This window comes from Balaenoptera physalus, assembly GCF_965194825.1.
Source record: "Balaenoptera physalus genome assembly, chromosome: 5".
NCBI classification, from domain to species: Eukaryota; Metazoa; Chordata; class Mammalia; order Artiodactyla; family Balaenopteridae; genus Balaenoptera; species Balaenoptera physalus.
In genome coordinates this window covers 118,796,899-118,819,223 of record NC_138884.1, presented here as the reverse complement: position 1 = coordinate 118,819,223, position 22,325 = coordinate 118,796,899, and the positions used below count along the sequence as shown (strand labels likewise).

Below are 22,325 nucleotides of genomic sequence, written 5' to 3'. Positions count from 1 at the left end.
GAATGAGGAGTAAAGATAAATTTGGTTAGCAATGGAATATGTAAGGAAAGGTAGTCAATCTGAATCAACCTGTGTAGTTCACTCATATCCATGTGCTTTATATCCCAGAATGTCTTATTGGAGTGGAATGTACCACGGCAGAAAATAATAGAACAACAATATCACATTTGCTATTCATTCAGCGAGTGTTTGTTTTGCATCTTTATATGCCAGAGTACCAAGTGCTGAGGGTTCATAAATAAATAAGACAGGAGTTTATGGTGTAGAAGAGAGAGACAGTCAACAAATAACAGAAAAAGTTGTTGAAGAGTAGGTTAATAATGATTTCAGATTTCTGGATTAGGATGAAATGGAGCAGTAAATATAGAGAGTTTGTAGAAACTGTTCTTTATAATACTGTCCTAGAAAGTGCCCCAGGACAGGGATTTTTATATCAGACATCTGTGATTAGCAGACCTTTTACACAAAAGTAGGTAAATGATGTGTTTACACTGGTGCACCCACACTTGCAAATTCCTGGTGCCTGCCACAGCATTCGCTGTAGATTTTGGGAGGCTGTTTTTTAAGGTCTGAAGAATTTGAAGCCTCCTACAATCATGCTGCTAGTGAATTCTCACCCAGTACAGAAATGGTTAAACACTAAGCGTTGGTGCTGCTTTTTAAAATATCTTCTGTGTACAAATTGAGGAGATACGGCTGAGAAAAGTCAGGTGGCTATGGATGCCTTTTAAGGAACTACCTGGCCACCCAGCCGTATTTATTAACCAGAAGCCCGCCTTCCCAAGTGACTCCAGAATCTGGGCAGGAGCTCCCATTTCATCAGTTGTGTTTAGGTTCTGTGACCTCTCAGATCCTTGGTAGTCATTCAGAGTCCTGTGTGCACACTGCCCCCTACTTTACCACTTAGAAGTTATGTGGTTGTGGGGAAAGGGGTTTCCTCTCTAAGGCTCAGTTCCCTAGTTGTACAGATGAGGACAGTGATGGTACCTGACACATAGGATTTTATTTTTAAAAAGTGAAATGAGCTAAGATGGTTAGGCACCGTAACAGTACCTGGCACACAGTAAGAGGTTAAGGTGTCATTATTTCTGTTATGTGAGTTGGAAGCTAGTTTTACCAGTAAGTAAAGGGAAGAGAAAGAGTATCTGTTTTTTCTTAAGCTGTATCGTAATTAGCTGATATTTGAAGTGATGTGAAAGGGATCAAGAACTGGAGGCCTGAGATGGACACACACTCTTCAGAGCTCCACAGTCCCCACCAGCCTGCCTCGTTCACGCACATTTTTTGCTTGGCCCCGTTACGGTATTTGATAGTGTAGTACCCCATTCCTCCTTCTGAATTTTATTCCTCTCCTCTGAATTTGAAGCACATATTTGGCTTAAACTACTTGTGCAGGAATTTCTCCGAATATTACACTTGGTGCTTGCTTATACAGCAGTTTGTTTTCTTCTTTCTTGCTAACACGTTTTGGGCCCAGTCATAGAGGACTGTATCATGAACTGTATCATGACTGCTGTAAGTCAGTGATGGTGCCACATTCTCTTTTGTCAGTGTGTGACTTAAAGGTCCGTGTGTAAGTCAGTTTTGACCTTTGAGATGTAAACAAGTGGGGCTTCTGGGAAAGGTTTTCCTTCCTGAAAAGAATCTGGCTTAGGACAGAAAGTTATCCTTTCCCATCCTTCCTCTTCCTCCTGCTTTGGATGCTGTCATGTAAGGGTACAATGTTTGGAGCTCTGGTAGCCGTTTTGTACCGTGAGAATCCATAAGAATCTTATACAGTTTGAGTTTCTGATCCAGCCCTTGGGTCCTCTGTATCCAGATTTGTTATTCAAAGACCTAATGCATGTTTGAGTCGTGTAAGACACTTCTAGTTGGGTCTTCGTTTATTTGCATCCAGAAGCATCTGATAGTTTAATATGTGTAGACTTCTCTCTTTTTTTCTGGTGAAGAGGAACATGTTTCGCTGAGGACTTGCTGAGACCTTGCTTACGTTAATTTGTTTTCAAAATAATTTATATCTGGAATTCGTGTTACTAAATAAATTTTTAGCACTGTTGAGGGGTCTTATCAAGAAATTATCATTCATAATCCAAGACTTTATATTACCTCTGTTTTACACTCTTCCTTGTGTACCAAACATTTTAAATCATTTAGAGGATTTGTTGCATAATGAGTGATTGCAACTTTGTTTAAAGTAGCTGAGAGCTGGTTATCAGCCTTAAATCCAGCAAAAAAGATGATGGAGTGTTATTTTGTTTACTTTTCCATTTTAGACTAAGGCAAATAAGCAACAGACTGAGGAGGTCCCTTTATAGTTCTTATTCACTCTTTCTGGAAGCCGATAACAAGTCATCTACTCTTGTGTACAAATCATAGTTCAAGGGAGAGAAAACGGAATATTCTTTTTCTTTTACTTAGGGTTTCTTTTCCTGCCTCTCCCTCCTTCTCCTTCCCTCGTCTTAGGGAATATTAGGTAATCTTTGATTACCCTGTGTGGGTTGTTGTCCTGTGCACATTGATATGATCAGTTTTGCTGTTTCTAGACCATTCTGTAGCTGGAAGGATTGAGAGGTCTTTAATACCCACGTCAGTGATTGCAAGGTGACACGGTTCCAGATGGCAAGTTCTTTGAACCACCGATGATTGACCACTATCCTGGAAAGAAAGACTGAATTTCACTTAAGCCAAGTAAGAGCCAGTTAGTGTTTATTGCACACAGAGTACTGGTGTCCTGCTGGGTTACAAAGGGAAACGCTGACATAATTTCTTTCAAGCTAGTATGGGGTAGCACAGTGTTGAATAAATCTGAGAAAGCTTTGTCAAGTTGTTGAACCACAGACTGTATTTTAAATGAATGGATAGAGACAGTAGATGGATATATTAGGCAAAGTTGGGAACAACAGATGCCTGAGAAAGCCGAGGTGGAAGCAGATAGTTTGCCTCTGAAGGCACTGGGCTTTCTTGCCCATACGCGGCAGTGGGCTGGAGATGCTGTAATCTGAGATTGGGTGATGGAGCCTCTTGTCAGTCAGGTCAAGGCACACTCAGATGAGGCTGTGAACATTATCTAACAACGTGAGTATTTAAAGATGGGTGGTCAGGGCTAAGGGAACCGCCAAGGAATGATGAGGCATCCGGGGACTGGCAATTTGGGGTAGTATTACCATTCCTGACAGGGCATTGGAAGGCAGCATTGTTTTTGAAATGGGGTAAGAGGAGCTGGAGCTGTGGCAAGGGGCTGCCGAGCAGGAGCTAGTTGTCTGGGGTGTAGATCCCGCTGTAATCACAGCGCTGAAGCAGGATGCTACTGGGGCAAGACTTTTGTCCTCCGTCCTCTGGTTGCCTACTGATGTCTCCCATATGGAGGCAGGAGTACAGCACTCCCACGCCCAAACACGCACGCACATGCACGTGTGCACACGCGCACAGAGGCACGGGACAGGGCTGGACAGGAAGGGGAATGGAGAACAGGCAGTACAGAGTCCAGCTGGCAAAAAAGCTTTATATCCAACATTATTTTTCACTTTAATTTGAAAGCATTTCTAGTCCTGAGAAAGAAAAACAACTTGCTGCCGTACTTTGGGGTATGAGAGTGCCTGCTGGTGAAAAATTCTAGTCTATTCATATTTACTCAAGTAGCCTAGCCCTGTCTTGTTGATTCCCGCCCCCCATGAGCAGTTTAAGTAAAAGAAATGACAGTCCCGAGGGAGGAGGGGGATCAAACTCTTTCTCATTTCTGACTCTCTTCAAAAAACTCCCACAAAAACAGCGTGCGTGCACCCCAGGCTGCCTCCCAGCAACGCTAGAGCGATTGTCAGGACCCTCTTGTTCAGCTACTGTATTGATTTGGGGAAAATCAGAAATGCCTGTACTTAGAGCTTTGGGGTAAAGTGGCAGATAATAGAGCTTGCGTAGGACTGCAAGAGAAGACTTATTAATTACTGCTGTATGCAGGCCAGTTTTCAGAGAAGTTGAAAGGAAGACAGCAGGCGGATGTTGTAATTCTGGGTCTAGCTGTTGGGATGCAGGCCAGGGCTCTGCCTGTGGGCTGGGCAGCGAAGCACAGGTCTGAGAAATCTGGGGGAAGGAGTTAGCAGCGCTCCCCTGCTGACCAGCTCATTCGTTGCTCACAGCTGCCCTGCTGGGGAGCTGCAGTTGTCCCCGGACCCCTCGGGGTGCAAGAGAAAGTGCAGCACAGGGGTCCAGCCCAGGTGTTTGTACTGTGCCACATCAGGGTTCCGTGGCCGTGGCGCTAGGTTAGGCAGCCCGTGTCCTGCACGTGTTCTGGGGGTCAGGGCCCACCCTCCTCCCACCACCAGAAAACACTCATGGTTGCCATTCTTTCCCATGTCAGAAATCAGCACATCCTGAGAAGAACCTTCTTCACTGTCTTCTTCCCCTTCCGTCTGCTGGAGGGAAAGGGATCAGACCGTACTTGTTAACATGGTGTGTTGGCTCCTGAACTGGATGGTGTCGGATCCGGAGGGGAGGGAGAGGAACTGTAGTATGGGGCTCTTCCTTTACTTAGACATGAGGCATAGGAGAAGGTGCAGGTTTTAGAAGCTGGACCTGCTTTTGGCTTGAGATGTGAGGGTAGTAAGTGAAGGTGAAGGAATTGAGGGGTGGGGTGGTAATGAGCAGCATCTATTGAAACGTTTTTAGTAATAAGTCTCTGTAACTGATGAGTTGGAAGGTCAGGACTTAGGGATGCAGCTAACAGAAGCCATCTGTATGCACATGGTAATTGAATCCAGGCGCAGGGGTGAGTTTCCTGAATGAGTACGTAAAGAAAGAATTTCATAGGACCCAGCAATGAACTCTATGGCTCTGAGAATTTCATAGGACCCAGCAATGAACTCTGTGGCTCTGAGAGGACTACAGGATGTCAGAAACAGGTGACTAGAGCAAAATGGGCCAAGCAGAATATAAAATGTCATACACATTTGATCACATCTGTGTAAAAATGTATGCATAAGGAGAAAAACTGGGAGACTACGCAAAAACCCAAAAACAGTTATATTAAGATAGTGCATTTGGGGTGGTTTTTCCCCTCCAAATTTTCTTCAGTGTTTCATGGTTTTTACTAAAGAAAAAGCATAGAGGCAGATGAAATAGAAAAGGTTGGTGCCATGGTTAGCAGGCCTTGAGGCTATGAAGACAGTGGCATAGCTTTTTTTTTTTTTTTTTTTTTTTTTTTTAATGTCAGAGGCAGCAGAGAGATCAGGACTTTAAAACAGGAAAGTACCTTTTGGATTTGGCAGGGGTTTCGTACTCACTATGTGGCAGAGCAGGAAGGGATTAGTTGAAGGAGTGACTCCATTCCCGTTCTTTTCTTCCATCACTTTATCCTTCACATTGTCACCAAACTTACCTTCTGAAAACAAAGATCTAATCACATCCTCTTGGAGTTGAAGGAAGTATATTCCTTCTAACATGGATTTATTCTCTGATTAGTGAATGTTTGCTTCTCCTCCTCTGACGAGATTGTAAGCTCCTGGGGGCAGGACCAGTTTCACTGTTCCCCCAGGACAGTGTATCTAAAACAGAATTTTCATCCTGTCCCAACTCCTTTCTTCCCTGCCCCCCTGCCTGCTTTGGCTGCTGGATGGAGGCTAGATGGGGTTGTGGGGGAGACCAGTTGTCTTGTGAAGCAGGGATGAAGGGCTGGTGTGGGCCTGGGGAGTGAAGAAAGCAGGGTTTAGTGAGGTTTAGGGAGCAGAGCAATGCACTGCGTGTGGAGGATGGCAGTGGTCCTCCAGAGTCTAAGACTCTGCAGTGGGTAGTGGTGCCTGCTCTCAGAGGGCGTGGAGGAGGACCAGAGGCTCGCAAGGAGGCTGGCAGGAGGTGATCTGAGGTGCCCGTGGAGTGCTAAGAGGCAGGTGGAGAGACGGTCTGGAGCTTAGGGGAGTTTCAGTCAGATGACGTAGATCTGTGAGTCAGTAACACATAGAGCACTGCTCAGTGACCTCAGCACTGGGGAGGGGTTTGAGGGAGCAGGCAGTGCCAGTCTTTGCCGTTGTGACCCCATTGCCAGTGTGTAGGTTGTGATTGGTCAGACGAGCCTGTCTGTATCCTGGGGGAGGAATAGATCGAGTGAGTGGGGAGAATGGAAGAGTTGGTGGATGGTTTATTTTATATGGAAAATACGGGAGCACGTTTCTGTGCCACGGTCTTCTGATTTTGCTGTCTCCCCACTCCACCCACTGACCCTCCCCCACCTCAGTCCTGCACAGTCTGCTAGCCTAATTTTCTGGGCAACATTACTGATTAACTCACAACCTCTGTTTGGAACACAGTATCCTTCCTAACCTATCATTCAAAATTCTGCGTAATATCAAGTGCTAGGCTTTGTATCCGTCTTTGACAAGATGAATGATTCTGTGTCCTCAGACACATCTGCTTTCCTGCCTCCACACTTTTGCTCACACCAGGCGTCTTGGTTGCAGTGCTCTTACTTCCATCACCCGAATTTCATTTGTCTTTCAGAGGTTGGTAAACCACAGCCTGCACGCCAAATCTGGCCCGCTGCCAGTTCTTGTAAATAAAGTTTTACTGGGAAATATCCACAGTCACTTATGCATCGTCTGTGGCTGTTTTTGCTCTGCTCGGCAGGGTTGAGTAGTTGCAGCAGAAGCCCCATAGCCTGCAAAGCTTAAAATATTCACTCTAGCTCTTGAAGGAAAAAGTTTGCTTTTGTGCACGGCATCAGCAGCTTCACAATGTACTTTCTATAAATCACAATTATGGAATTCCTGGTCCTTTCCCACGAATGGGGGCAGAAGGCTAGAAAGAAATGGAAATCATAAATGTTAATATTAAATTCCAGTCATTTTGAAGATAATGTCCCATTTTCAAACACGGTTGGAACCCTGATCTTAGGTAAAGCAGTCTTAAACTAATCCATAAAGAGTTATAAGCGAAAAGGCAAGTATTTTCTACCAGTTATGGTGTGACAACAGGGAATTCACTGTCCTTTAGAAAATGGGGATGAGAATGTGAAGAATTACTGAAAGTTGCTCTAAGTATCAGTGGCCCCAGGTCCATAGTGGCCCATTATTCTTTTTCCATCCTTGATGGAAAATTGTTGGAGGAAAATATAATGGTGATGCATACTGGGTTATGTTAGTTGGGACAGTACCTTGGGAATGTAAGCTTCCAGTGGATCAGGTGCTTCCATTACATTGTTCATCCACATAAGTTCTCTAGTGGGGAAACCAGATGGTGGGGATGAAAATGCAGTCTGGAGCTACAGGCAGTTAAAGCCATTTGTGTAATTCATTGATAAATAGTTACAAGGGATTGAAAAGGCTGGAAGTTTAGGAAAAACCTAGTAATACTGGCAAGAAAAAATGGGCAGACAGAGCAAATGATCATTGGATTTCTGAATGGAACTGATAATAAGGAAATAATTCTACCTGGAAGAAATTTTGGCAGCAAAATCCTTTATATGCTGCTAATGTAAACTTTTAACAAGTCATTCATCTTAACTTTATCTGTTAAATGTCCAGTGTGGAGTTAGATTAATTCTTTTTGGAAAGGAAACCTAGGTAGATGAATTATTAGAATCTGTGAAACACGTATATTTGAGACAGAATTTATTTATGTTTCCTTTTGCACATGCTGTCATATAAATAATCTTGCTAAATGGCAATTTTACAAAATCAGATTTGACCTGATTGGAGTCTAGGAATGTAGTCATCATACACCTGAGATGTATTACCCAGGGGTCCTCTTCACAGTTAGGCACCTGTTCCTGATTAAGGAAGGCGAAGGCTGCATATTGCAGCACAGAGCTAATGCACCCTCATCTTGGAAACACTCACTGGAGTGTTAGTTCGTACTAGAGTAGACCTTGAGTCACCAGTAGAACAGTGGGTTCAATTTCCTGCCAGGAACTTTTAGATATGGTGTTTTTTTGGGTTTTTTTAAAGAATGAATTGTCTTAAGGAACTTAAATTTTTAAGTGACTGCAATGTACATCTCACCGTGCTGGGTACTTTATATTATTTTATCTTCATGACAGTAACCTTAGTATCATCCCCACTACGAAGATGTCAGAAGTGAAATCAAGTCCTTAAAGACCACAGTCCATGGTTAAAAATTGTTAGACCTGTAATTTGAACCCGTAAATATCATGTTCCAAAGCAGTGCTACTTCTACATGTATCTTCTCTTTTAAAAATTATTAGGGAAAATTTTAAACATATGCTACTTACATTTGTAAGTAGATATAATAGTGTGAATGAATCCCTATATACCTCTAACCCAAATTCAGTGGTACCAACTCTTGGCTACTCTTGTTTCACCTGTACCCCTACCTACCCCATTGCATCCCTGCATATTATTCTGAAGCAAATCTCAAACCCCATGTCATTACCATCTAAATATTTCAGAAGGTATTTCTTAAAGGTAAGGACTTTAAAAAATACAACCATGATATCACTATTGCACCTAAATAATAGTAATATCAATAGTTTCTTAATACTATCAAATATCTAGTCAGTGTTTATATTTCTGATAATTTCATAATAGTCACATTTCTTTTTTTTATAGTTTGTTTGAATCAGGATCTAAATAAAATCTACATGTTATAACCAGTTCATATGTCTCCTGTCATAATTTTTTACTTTGTTTTTTAACTTTTTATTTTGAAATAATTTTAAATTTACAGAAAAATTACAAGAATAGTACCAAGAACTCCTATATATTCTTCACCCAGTTTCCATAATTAACATTATGTTTCTTTGCTTTCTCATTCTCACTTTCTTTGAAAGTTGCAGACATGATGCCTCATTACTCCTTAGTTATTTCCATATGTATTTCCTGAAGATAAGGACAGTCTCCTACCTACCCTCAGTATGCTCATCAAACTCAGGAAAATACCATTGATATAATAACACTGTCTAATCTGTGCACTTCACTCACATCATGCCATTGTCCCAATAATGTCTTTTATCACAAAACCAACAATGACAGCTGTAATCTTCTCTTTGCCACCTTTGCTTCCTGGTTCAGGATGTCAGTCATGTCTCTTTAGTCCACTTCATTCGGAACAGTCGCTTAGTCTTTGTTGTGTCTTTTACAACTTTGGCATTTTTGGATAGTCATGTCGTTTACTTTCTTGACTGTCTCTCAGTTTGGGTTTATCTGCTGTTTCCTCATGATTAGGTTCCAGTTACACATTTTTGTCAGGAATCCTGCAGGAAGCAATGCTGAATTCTTGGTGCATCGTATTTGGTGGCTCACAATTTTGATTTGTCCTATTACAGATGAGGTTAACTTTTTTAAAGTTAACTTTTATCATTTAAGATCATGTTTACCAGGTTTTTGTGCTGTAAAGTTAACAAATTATTTTGTATGTACCAACAGGTATTTTGGGGGAGAGATTTTGAGACTCCATAAATATCCCCTTGTCATCAAACTTTTATCTGCTAGTTTTAGCATGCTGCAAATGCTGCCAAATGGTGATTTTTCTAATTCCATCATTCCATCTACATTTATTAGTTGACTTTCTACTGTAAGTTAGGGTTTCCACTTCTCCTCCAGTGGTTTTTTCATTTATTTTATTCTTTCTGGATTTACAGATTCCTATTTTACTCAGTGGTTTACAATCCATTAATAGTATTATTTACTTGATATTTAGCTTGTCCTAGGTTGGCCTTTGGGACCATGTCAGACTGGTTGCTGTATCATTTTGACAAGTCCTCATTATTCTCTGAGCACTTCCTTTCCTTATGGCACAAAAGACGTTCCAGCTCATGTTGTACTTTCCGTTCCCTAGCCCTCGAATTGGCCATTTTGCCAAGGAACCCTGGTTTAAGTGAGGAGTAGTATTTAGAATGTAAAATTTGGGCTTTAGTTTTGCTCATTGCCACTGGGTAGTCATTGCTTGTAGGACCTTTCAGCGGGCAGAACCAAGAAATGTGCATAAGCACATACACTCACACACATTTATATCTGTTCCTGTATATATCTGTCTATATAGCTGAAAACCATGAGGTCACGCTGCTGTTGTCAACCCTAATCCAATACCACGTGGTGTTTTCTAGCCTTTCTTCTTTTTGGTATTTTTGCTTCTCCTCTCCTACAGTGAGAATCCTGGCTGCCATTCTACTCAATCTATTTTCTTATTTGCTCTGTTTACGCTCCCAGGCAAATGAGCTGTCTTCTCAGCCCTGGCGCTATTTGCCCCTGCCACGCAGGCATCTCCTCGGCCCTGGGGCTGCAGGCTTTTGCTGGGCCAGAGTCCTCTTACTCTCTTTCCTCCCCGTGGTGCAAGCCTGGAGCCACTCGCCCCCAACCTCTCCATCAGTGCAGTAACTCACATTAGCCCAGTAGTAGGATTTATTAATGCTTAGTTAAGTGTCTCTGTTGTGCTTCAAGGCTGTTTACAAAGAATGGGCAGTACAAAGGGAAGGGAAGAGAGGGGAGAGAACTAACCTTGCTGATGAGATTTAGGCCAGAATCAGAATGCGGGTTCAGTTCAGGCAGTAATCCCCTAAATGGAGCAACGTTAGTGCTCATATTCAGGAGACATTCTTCGTCTGTTCTTTTTTGGAAGGACTGGAGTATAATAGAGTCAGGAAGTAAAATTCCTTCTTGGTCTTGGGGAAGGGGAGTTCTGGAGTTCTACTTAATGGCTAAAAGGGATGTTTTGAAATCTTTTGATATCCATATACTGTATCCAAAATTTGAAGTGATTTCAGAAGGATAGAAAAACTTTCAGGTCTGTACCCCTCCTCCCATTTTCTTAAAGCAGCATAATTTTAAATACTCACATATTTGTATCAAGACTTCTTTTTTGTATCTTATGTCATATAAGGAGGAGAAGTGGAAACTCTAACTTATAGTAGAAATTCAACTAATACATTTAGATGGAATGATGGAATTAGAAAAATCACCATGTGGCAGTATTTGCAGCATGCTAAAACTAGCAGATAAAAGCTAGCAACTATTTCTTTGGTGAAAACCAGCCTTGTTTCTCAAGAAAAGGTAACTTGAGAACTTTAAAGCATAGTGAAAATGCTCTAAATCTTGGAATATCACAGGATGTGTCCCCAAAAATCTCCTGGTCAAGTAGGGTGCCATAGTTTTCTTTCTGTGCCTTTTGTCACGGTGATAGAAGAGGGTCAGAACTGAGAATAGATTGGGGATGTTGTACTATTCGGCTTAAAATTATTCGGGAAGAGGAAGTTGTTCCTCTCTGAGTCAAGATTGAATCAACGTGGCGTGATGATGTATCAGATATTGTGAGGGCATCAAATACAGAGCTCCTCTAACTGCGTTGTTACTCTGTTCTGTGAAATTACTCTATGACTCCAAGGAGCCATGCCTTCTAAGAAAGGTCTTCTGATAGCAAGAGCCCCACGTAGGAGTGAAGCCAGGGTTGTAATCAGATGATACATAGTTAACCAGCTTAATTAATCCAGCAGTTTTCAACATTTGAGTAATAGCAATGGTCCTTGTAAGGGATATTGTTGTTGCTAAACTATAGTCCAAAATCGAGACCTGGCATCACAAAACAACATGGGTTCCAGTCAAGCAGAGCAGTCAGTATAAATGAGCTTATTTGGAGAGTAAGTAAATTTTTTAAACTCTACATATCTCTGTCTTTCTTGTCTTCCTTCAATAAAGGAGTATCTTAGATCCAACGGCAGGATTGACTTGATGGGTAATTAAGGCATACACCAAGAATTTATATCCATTGCAAGCACTTGAACCAAGATGTTAGGGCCAGAAAGTCTGATTATCATTCTCAGGTTGCCCATGAATGCAGAAGGTAATTGTTATAAATCCATCACTACTATGTGACACATGCTCAGGCTTGTAAGATTTGTAAAGTAATAATTACTGTATCGTGTTGCCTTGGAGTAAATGGTCGGCGCATTACATGTTTTTCACCAGTTTCTGATTCTGAGCATGCGTGTTTGCTTAATCCTAAGCATCAAGCTTCAAGAAGAATTGCTTATCCTTTGGAAGGTAATCTGTTAGAAAAGGACTATTATTAACTCTGAATATTCTCTTTCAGATGCTGTCTTTGCATTTCAATTACGCAACCCAGTGCACAATGGCCATGCTCTATTAATGCAGGATACCCATAAGCAGCTTCTAGAGAGGGGCTACCGGCGCCCTGTCCTTCTCCTTCACCCTCTTGGTGGCTGGACAAAGGACGATGATGTTCCTCTGATGTGGCGTATGAAGCAGCATGCTGCAGTGCTGGAGGAAGGAGTCCTGAATCCTGAAACCACAGTGGTGGCCATCTTCCCATCTCCCATGATGTATGCTGGACCAACTGAGGTATTCACGGCAGCTGTGCTGAACCACTGTTACTAACACAGCAGGTGTCAACAACAGACCTGACTTTTGATTTTTCTCTGGTCTGTAGGTCTATTCTAAACACAAGGCATGCTCGCATGGGCGAGCTTGGGAAGGTGTGACACAGGCTCTTGTCTAACCATGTTATACAGATCTGATAACACTCATCTTATCCCTTTAGCAAAGTCCAGAGTTACTCTTCCCAGGGGACAGATTTGGTCTGACTTTTGCTTCTGGTATTTCAGTGGGAAGGAAAGCATGGTATCTTTTCAAAAAAACATTCAGAAGACATTCTTCATCTGTTCTTTATTGAAGGACTGGTAGGGTTAGGAAGTAAAATTGCTTCTTGTTATGGGGTGGAAGAGAGTTTTAGAGTTCTACTTAGTGGTCAAAAGGGAGGTTTTGAGATCTTTTTATAACCATATGTAAGGAAGAGGAGTTAATTAGGTTTTTGCTTCAAGATAGAGTTGGCTTTCAAAAAATAATTGTTTGAATAAATGAATAAATCAATAAATGACCTAAAAAACAGTGTGTGGGAAATTCCTAGCCAGCTTCTTGTTGAGTGTTTAAGATAAAGAATGGAATGCACGTTATTATTGCATTCTTTTTCATCCCTGCCTTGAAGGGAGATGAATTTACTTAGATTTATCTGAGAGGCAAACCCTTTTAGAAAGAATTAAATAATTTAGTTGTATATACTCTGTGATATCTTCCTTCAAAAAAAAAGTTTAAAAGGAAATACAAGCGTGTTTGGCTATTCTTTGGGATCAAGCCTGAAATTTTGTGTTTTTTTTTAACATCTTTATTGGAGTATAATTGCTTTACATTGTTGTGTTAGTTTCTGCTGTATAACAAAGTGAATCAGCTATATGTATACATATATCCCCATATCCCCTCCCTGTTGCGTCTCCCTCCCACCCTCCCTGTCCCACCCTTCTAGGTGGTCACAAAGCACCGAGCTGATCTCCCTGTGCTATGCAAGCCTAAAAATTTTTATTGGAGCTTAGTTGTGGGGCTGTGCAACTCTTTAAGAAATACTGACAGAAAACTACAATAACAACAAGTTTAAGAGATTACAATGTATTTGACTCTTCTCTTGGATCCAGCCTAAATAATGCATTAGAACTTCCATATGAGGTAAACCTCCTCATATTCTTCCCTCTTTGTTGGTATAAAATGTTCATAAGAATTGGGCACCAAAAGCCCTTTTAGTTTCCCAGAGACCACCATGGTCTTTAGTTCTTACATCTCAAAGATGAACTAAATTATTTTGGAAATAAAGTAACAACTTTGTTCCAATAGTTTCTCAACTTTTTTGGGGCTGTCTTCATCATCATCATTTTAAGGGAATGATTTGGACTGAAGTTTTCCAGAATTGTAGGGTGAGTGGTTTTTACTGTGGGAATGATGCAAGTGAATTTAGGGTCAGGAATGAGTTTATCAATAATCTCATTAAGAGCCAGTGAAGAAAATGAAGGAATTTATCTTCCCTATTGAGGACATATTTTGTCCTATTTGTGTTTTTTATTCCCTATGTAAAAGGGGAAGATGTGACATTTTATTACCTAAATAAACTAAAAACTGCTCTTGAGAAGGAGGCCATGAAGGGATAGATAAATAATAAAAGCAGCCAGATGGGACTTCCCTGGTGGCTCAGTGGTTAGGAATCCGCCTGCCAACGCAGGGGACACAGGTTTGAGCCCTGGTCTGGGAAAATCCCACATGCCGCGGAGCAACTAAGCCCATGCGCCATAACTACTGAGCCTGTGCTCTAGAGCCCGTGAGCCACAGCTACTGAGCCCCCGTGCCGCAACTACTGAAGCCCGCACGCCTAGAGCCCGTGCTCCGCAACAAGAGAAGCCACCGCAATGAGAAGCCCGTGCACCACAACGAAGACTAGCCCCCGCTTGCCGCAACTGGAGAAAGCCTGAGCGCAGCAACAAAGACCCAACGCAGCCAAAAATTAATAAATTAATTAATAATAAAGCAAAACAAAACAAACAGCTATGGTAAGAGAGAAAGGCCTTTCTTGAGAGAGCACCACAAAGGGTCAAGCATGCTGTTTTGTCTACACTAGAAACATTTTTAAGTCTTCTGATTTCAGAGCCAGGTGTGTTTCTCAAGATTCAAAGGTGAAGGTACCTAAAGGTGCCTTTGGGGTGCTTGCATTTCGACTAACCTCAGAGTCTCCCTCCTTGCAAGGCAAAGCTGACAGCGAGGTGAGCCGGCTGCAGCAGGCCCTTGCCCAGCCTCGGATTTGACTCCTGTTGCTACCCACGAGAGTGTGGTCTGGTCAGAACAACACAGGCTGTTGTCGAAGCCTGGGCCTGTCCTTGGCCTGGTTTGTCACCAGCTGGTCCGTAATCGCAGGTTAGACTTCGCTGAGCTATGTTTAAGTGCACAGAAAAGGGTTATTTAAGGGATGCACAAGGAGGTGAGACTAAATATTCTTTAAGGTTCTGTCCCATTCTCATCATTTTCTTATTTGCCTTATTTTCTTTTAACTTCATATTGAAGTATACTATACATAGGAAGAAGTGCATATCTCTTAGGTTTACAATTAAGTGAATTTTTCCCATTGGAGCAGTCCTAGGACCAGCACCCAGATAGGTAAAAAGCCTGTTACCAGCACCCTGGAGGATCTCCTTCCTGCCGTCTCCTGTCATTACCTGCTGTCCCCACAGTCGTCATCACTGCCCTCACCTCTCACATCACAGATCTCATTTGCTTGTCGGATACTTTGGGAGGCAGACTCTAAGAGTGAGAGATCTGCGTTCAGGAAACCTATCAGGGATGGCTCTTGGGATCAACACTAGTGGAAGAGAAGAGATAGGAAGGGAGCAGGATTGGGCAGGGGGAGAAGTTGAGCTGCAGTTCAGTCTTAGTGGAAGCCTCAGTTGACCCCATGTGGAATTCTGGAAAGGCCCTTCAAAGATGTTCTGAGTTGCACAAGAAGGGCATGCCTTTGGGCGCTGCTGCTCTTTTCCACAGAGGCAGTTTCTAAGGAGGGCTGACAGCTGCTGGGTGTTGTGTTGGCAACTCCTAGAGCTGGCGGAGTAATCCTTCCTTCCTGGGGGGGACCCGGGCGTTGCATCACAGCATCTAGGCCAGCCTCTCCTAGGGCTTTTCATAACCGAGATTATACAGTGTATACTCTTTGGCGTCTGGCTTCTTTCGCTTTACATTATGTTGGTGAAACTCACCCTCACTGTTGTGTGTAGTTAGTTGTAATTGGTCACTCTCTGTACTGTGGAGTGCCCCACTGTGTGACTGCACCCAGTACTGTTGATGGGCGTTTGTGCAGTTTTCAGTTGTTTGCTATCAAGAATAGTGCTGGTATGAAGATTTTAGTGCATGACTTTTTGTGGGCATTTATGTTGGTTATATACCTAGGAATTCTAGGCAATTTAGGGGTATGCCTGTGTTCACCTCTAGTAGGTGTTGCCAGTCAGTTTTCCAATGTGGTTGTACCATTTTATATTCTCGTCAGCAGTGTATTTCTTCATCTAGACTTGATGACTGTTTTCATTTTAGCCATTTGGGTCCTCTAGCCCTATGTAACCAAACGTTCTGTAATACTTTTACTATTTCTTAATGAACCTCAAAATTTTTTTCATTGAAACAGTTTCACTGAAGAGGAAATGGAGAAGTAAATTATATACCATGATTGAGCATATAAGAATAGCCTATTTTTATTGAGCTCTTACTGTATTTGCCAGGCAATGTTCCAAGTGTTTTACATGTATTAGCTAACTTCATCCTTAGAACGACACCAAGAGAATAGGTACTATTATTATCATCCTCACTTCAGAGATGAGGAAACAGAGGTAGAGGGGTTAAATAACCTGTTCAAGATCACACAGTCGTGTCGAGATAGTCTGGCTCCAGAGCCAGGTACTATAACTGCCACAGAATAATTTTTATCTTATCATATAATATTAAAATATGTGGCCGCAGATTTTTGGAAAACAGACTGGAAATCGTAAAATATCCTGCAGGAGTTCCAGAACAGTGAATTAGGATGGCCTTGGCTGACATTCATTAGAGATGGAATCTCTAGTACAGGGCCTTTCAAACGTATTTTTTGTTTATCATAGTCTAGAGTTGTGGGTTGTGATCTTTGTTTAGTCTGTATTCATCCCCACAACAGCTCAGTGAGATAGGTTTTATTTCAATTTTATAGCTGAGGTTACTGAAGCTCAGAGAGACCAAGTAACATAGCTATGGTCTGTCCAAGAAAACCAGAGTTGTATAGTAGTTAAAGCAGTAAAGACAGATTTTCATTCAGGAACTATTGCAGCAGGGGAAAAGAGACCTCAGCAGAGACCCGGGCTCAGTTGAATACATGGTGGTCAAGTGGGGATTTATAGCCAAGGAGCAGAGTGGGGGTCAGTGGATGGAAAATTACTAAGAGGAAACATCAGAAACAATGGGCATGGGATGATCCTAGTTAAACAGACCTAGCAGGATCCTTACGGAAGGCAGGACAGCCTGATCAGATATCACTTGGGGGGTGGTAGGGATGAAGAATTTGATCAGGTATCGAGGATGGAGGGTTTCAAGACTGACTTAGATTTTTGCTGCAACTGGTTGGTACAGGCCCTACAAGGATGGACACTGAAGGTCGAGTCATAGAGGGCTTGGAGGAACCTGACCAGAGTTACATCAAGGGGAGAGTCTTGGTCAGATCTTACATCCTGCAAGACACAGAGCTGGAACTGAAACTCAAGCCTTTCTGACTCCAAGGCCTGTGTGTTCTTTGCACAAAGCTCCTTGCTGCCTGGAAGCCTCAAAGGGACCTTAGCAGTCAGTGGGAGGGCAAAGAAGTTAAGGATCCCCTGAGCCTACACAGAACTTCCAGGTTTCCTAGAAGGGTATAAAGGTGTGTTAGAGTAGTTTCTGTCTGTAGATCTCTGTTTGGAGTGTCAGTTACATGCTAAGAGGTGTAGCTCTTCTCAGGAACCACCGCATCTGGTGCCTGAGCAAAGGCCATTTTTAACTTCTGAACTTTTATAGAACAAAATTTAGAAATTCTGATAAACGTCTTCATATTTTAAACCATTAAATATATTAATGTTTATGAACTGGCAGGATTTAAACTGTTAGATTGAGTGGCTTTTGAAAACTATCCATTTCTTTTTCTCAAGTGCCTCACTTGTGTGTTTGACTTATTTGGCTTATTCACAGCCTCAAGTGAAGAATTTTTTTATAGTTCAAAAAAAAAAAACCAAAACACAACACTCATTTTGTAGCTTTTCCAGTGACATCAGGAAAAAGTCTGCCAGTAATGCTCATGTGCCAACTAATAATAATAAAATAAAAAACAGTGACTCTTCCTTTAATCATTTTCTGTAGGTCATTTAGAAGGCATTGGTACTAGATTTGCTTCCGCAGCACAAATGCTTCTCAGACAATGAGCAGCTGTTAGTCTGTTTGGTTATCAACAGGATGTCCCTGATTTTTCAGTCTGTAAAGATTTAATGGCTTGATTCCTAAATTCCGTTTTAGGAATTGGGTAGGTGGGGTGCAGGGCAGCATGTGGTGGGAGAGCTACTTTCTAATGCTAAAAATGTGTCATATATGTACTTTTTTTTTTTTTGAGGCATTAATCCACTATGTAGAAAATTGTCCCATCTCACTAAATCCTAAATCCATTTCTGTAAAGGGCAAATAATACTTTTTTTTTTTTTTTTTTTTTTGGCTGCGTTGGGTTTTCGTTGCTGCTTGTGGGCTTTCTCTAGTTGCAGTGAGCAGGGGCTACTCTGTCGCGGTGTGCGGGCCTCTCGTTGTCGTGGCCTCTCGTTGTGGTGGCTTCTTTTGTTGTGGAACACGGACTCGTGGCGTGTGGGCTCAGTAGTTTCAGTACACAGGCTTAGTTGCTCCACGGCACGTGGGATCTTCCTGGAGCAGGGCTCGAACCCATGTCCCCTGCATTGGCAGGCAGATTCTTAACCACTGCGCCACCAGGGAAGTCCCCAAATAATACTTTTTAAGACATGTTACGTGAAAGTGCTGAAAGTAAGATGTATCTTGGAATGTGGATGTGTACAAATAATAAATTCTGTCTTGGGCTTAAGGCATTTGAGTGAAAATTACCAGCTGAATTTTGGAGAAAATGCATTGTTAGAAGCTGGGATTTTTCTTTGTCATGAAAGTTATCTGTGCACTTGGTAAATGACTCCTTAATAGCAACTGATTGTGTTTAAGTGAGCAGATGCCCTTAAACAGCTACAGTAGGAACGTATTGCCACATGATGCCAGTATATTTAATTAGTTCCTGCTTTACACCAGTATTTGGAGTAGTAAATAGGATGTCTGTTAGGGCATAAACCCTGTTCTTCCCCTTAAACACTTCCAAGAGCTTTAACAACCTAAAGGGACACTCTTAGGGTCTAAGCCTGATTATAGGAGCCATAAACTCCCAAGTTTTAATTGTAACCTTTGACTCTCTTTGAGGTCTTTGATAATTTTGTCTTCTGCTCATTTATTTTATTGATGTATCTGGAATAGCATAACACAGATTCACAGTCTCTTATCCAAAATACTTGGGGTCATGTATTACTACTTAATTCTCCTGATGGTTCTGAGACATAAAACACATTAATATTTCTGTAGCAGAGTGAATGACTTTCCACATTAATTGGGATCAGCAAAGGCCATAGATAACTTCATGTCAGTTTTGATCAGGTTCTGCTAAGTTAGTTAAAAAACTGGGTTTTTGGATTTCAGATGGATGTGTTAAGTAGTCTTCTTATGGTAACCACTTGGTAGTATGTACCTATATTAAATCATCATGTTGTATACTTTACCCTTACATAATGTTGTATGTCAATTATATCTCAAAGCTGGAAAAAATTGAACTTCAGGTTTTCTGGTAAGCAGTTGCGGATCTTTATCACAAAAACATTTAGAGTCTGTTGATTTATTTAAAAAATAATTTGGGGATTCCTATAGTCTGTTTTATATACTTTTAGCTTATATGTGTCTTAAGAACTGAAATTACTAATTTAATTCAGAAACATTAGATTTTACAGGTGTTTTAGGATGCTTTTCCTGGGGGAGTGGGAAACCCTGTTTTTCTCCTGACTTTTCTGTAGATTTCTAACTCAGAATCTCTTTGTGCCTGTTTCTTACTCAAGCAGCATCAAGTTCAGATATTGTGTTTTAGTTTGGCTTTTCACTTTTTTTCTGCAATTGTAATCTATGCTGTTTCTTCCTTAAATGAGTACTAATTTGTGTTTCCTCTCCTGCTCTGATGTCCTGTGTTGTAGGGCGTGACACAGTGTAAGTAGCTCAATAAGAGTAGGTATGCATGGACTTTGGGGTCGGAAAGACCCAGTTCAAATATTCTGTCTCTTAGCTGTTCGTTTTGCAGCTTTGAATGTGTTATTGAAAGTTTTCTTATTTGTGAAACAGAAATATTATCTTACTGATTTGCTCTAAACATTAAATGAGGTATTTATAAAACACTTTGTTTTCATATTAGGAAGAATTCAATAACTGGTACCTATTTTTTTCTTCTCTCACCCCTGTAAAGGATATCATGAAATGTTTTCCAATGACATACCACCATGGTTGCCTTCCTTTGCTTCCTTAATAATCAGTGAGGGGGTGGAGAGACAGAAGATTATCAAGGACTTTTGGCTTTTTTTTTTTTTTTTTTTAATTTATTTTGTTTATTTTTTGGCTGCATTGGGTCTTCGTTGCTTCACACAGGCTTTCTCTAGTTACGGCGAGCGAGGGCTACTCTTCGTTGCAGTGCACTGGCTTCTCATTGTGGTGGCTTCTCTTGTTGCAGAGCACGGGCTCTAGGCACATGGGCTTCAGTAGTTGTGGCTCGATGGCTCTAGAGCGCAGGCTCAGTAGTTGTGGCGCACGGGCTTAGTTGCTCTGGGGCGTATGGGATCTTCCCTGACCAGGGCTCGAACACATGTCCCCTGCATTGGCAGGCGGACTCTCAATCACTGCACCACCAGGGAAGCCCCTTGGCTTTTATCAAAAGCAAATTTTGTGGTCCCTGGGCTTGGGAGGCAGGAAGAGGGAGGAGGATACTGGATTTGCTCTCTGTCCCATGACCCCCTTCACACCTGCTGGGGGCCTGGGCTCAGCCAGGGCAAGGTAATTTACAAGAATAAAATTAGTTTGGTTGCTGATGGTTCTGAACAAATACTTCTCTTACATTTGAATTGTGTTATTTTGAATCCTGAGACAGCTGAGGTTTATCCTTGAAGATAAAGGAAATCTTTGGGAAAGTCTGTATTTTGTGAGGAATCAGGCCTCAGATTCCTGATGTGCAGACTGAAGGATTTGGATTCCACAATCTAAATTCCCTTTCTACTCTTAAAATTGTCTGATGGGAGTAATTATAAGGTGTGTCTAATTCTCTCCTACAAGCTGGAGAATGGAATGTCTAAGTAGATTTCATAATTTTTGCATTGCAAATCAGAAATGTGACTCTCATGACGACTGAATACTGTTCAGTGCCTGTACAGAGTGATGGAAATTCTAGAAGCATTTAGAATACTTAGTTGTACAAAGATTGAAAGTCATAAGTACCCAGAATCTACATGATGGGAAGGATGAACCTTGTCTTTCATTTGCCTGTCTCGATTTTCCCAGTCAACTTGAAGAGTTTAAAATGGTTCCTACCATTGAGAAATCAAGAGGCAGACCATTAAGATTTGGGAATTTCAAGAAAATAGGTTAATACTAAAGTGATGTGATAATGTACAACCAGGTATTTTAATGTGAAATTCATGAGATGAATGAAGATATAGATTTTTTTACCCAACAAAAATAGATAATTGATTTGACTTTCTAAAGAATTTTCGTACATTAAAACAAGTACATTTTTGACAATTTAGAAAAAACAAATTTGCACATTTACAAAAAAAAAAAAGTCCCTGTGCCTGAAGTTCTTTCATAAACCAGTTGAGTGTATGAGTTTGGCTTTATGGAATGTTGACTTTAATAAAATTCATTACACATGAAGAAAATTTTGATGTGAAATGTATAAAGAAATAGGTTATTTAAGTGGGGACTTAAATAACTGTTCTATTTATTATCTTCAGTATTTTTAATTAAACAAAATTGAAAACATTATATACTTAACCTGCCAGGCTTCTAGGACAGTGGAATTTCTCCATTGTGGGGTAGGAAGAAGATGGTGTAGTACTAGTGGTGTTATATGTAAGTGGTATAGTCCAGTTTTATAATTTTATAATGTAATATTTTAAATTTGAAAAGTATTTTGTTTATTTTTCTCTCAGAAACTACTGAAAATAAAATTTACCAAAATCTTGGCTAGGTTTGGTAGTAGAGAGGTAAATGATAGGTACTATTTTCTAATGGAGTCAGGGAGCAAATGAGACTTTCATGTTTATAAAAAGGGGCGTGAATTAAAAATGGGGAAGAGACACTCTCCGAGGTAATATGCCATATTGGGATGGTTCAGGAACAATTCTAATTCTAAAGAATTTATATTATAAATATTATGTGTATGGAGATGGGTAATTTAGGTTTCTGTATATCAATGACTTTTGGTTTGTTAGTTGCACAATATCTTAATCTATGATGGCTGGCAGGGAGAAGCCATTATAGGATTTGCATAGATCAATCTCATTTTTTTGAGAGTTGATTATAATTTGAATCATGAACTACTCCCCTATTAGCACTACTGGGTAGCAGAACTTAATTCTTACTTGTATTACATTGTGGAAGTTAAGTAAAGAGTCAAGTAAACATTAGCTGCAAAAATGTATTTGGGGAGGAAATTCTGAAACAAATATCAATTTATTTCAATGACTTATTCTGAGTAGTCATTATTCTGGCATCCATTTTATTTTATTTTACTATAGGTGATTTATAATATTGTGTTAATTTCAAGTGTTCAGCTTCAGATTCTTTTCCATTATATGTTATCACAAGATATTGAATGTAGTTCCCTGTGCTATGCTGTAAATCCTTGTTGTTTATTTTATACGTCGTCATATGTATCTATTAATCCCATAC

At 40.9% G+C, this 22,325-nt stretch overlaps 1 protein-coding gene across 4 annotated transcripts in view; it reads left to right on the top strand.

The window, feature by feature from the left end:
* The window catches only part of PAPSS1 (3'-phosphoadenosine 5'-phosphosulfate synthase 1), a 104,217-nt gene that overhangs the window by 57,321 nt on the left and 24,571 nt on the right, over nucleotides 1-22,325 (top strand). For all 4 annotated transcript variants that reach the window (XM_082462834.1, XM_082462835.1, XM_082462836.1 and 1 more), the window contains one exon: nucleotides 12,028-12,296. In XM_082462834.1, coding sequence (XP_082318960.1) covers nucleotides 12,028-12,296 — 269 coding nt within the window. The remainder of the gene's footprint in view (nucleotides 1-12,027; nucleotides 12,297-22,325) is intronic.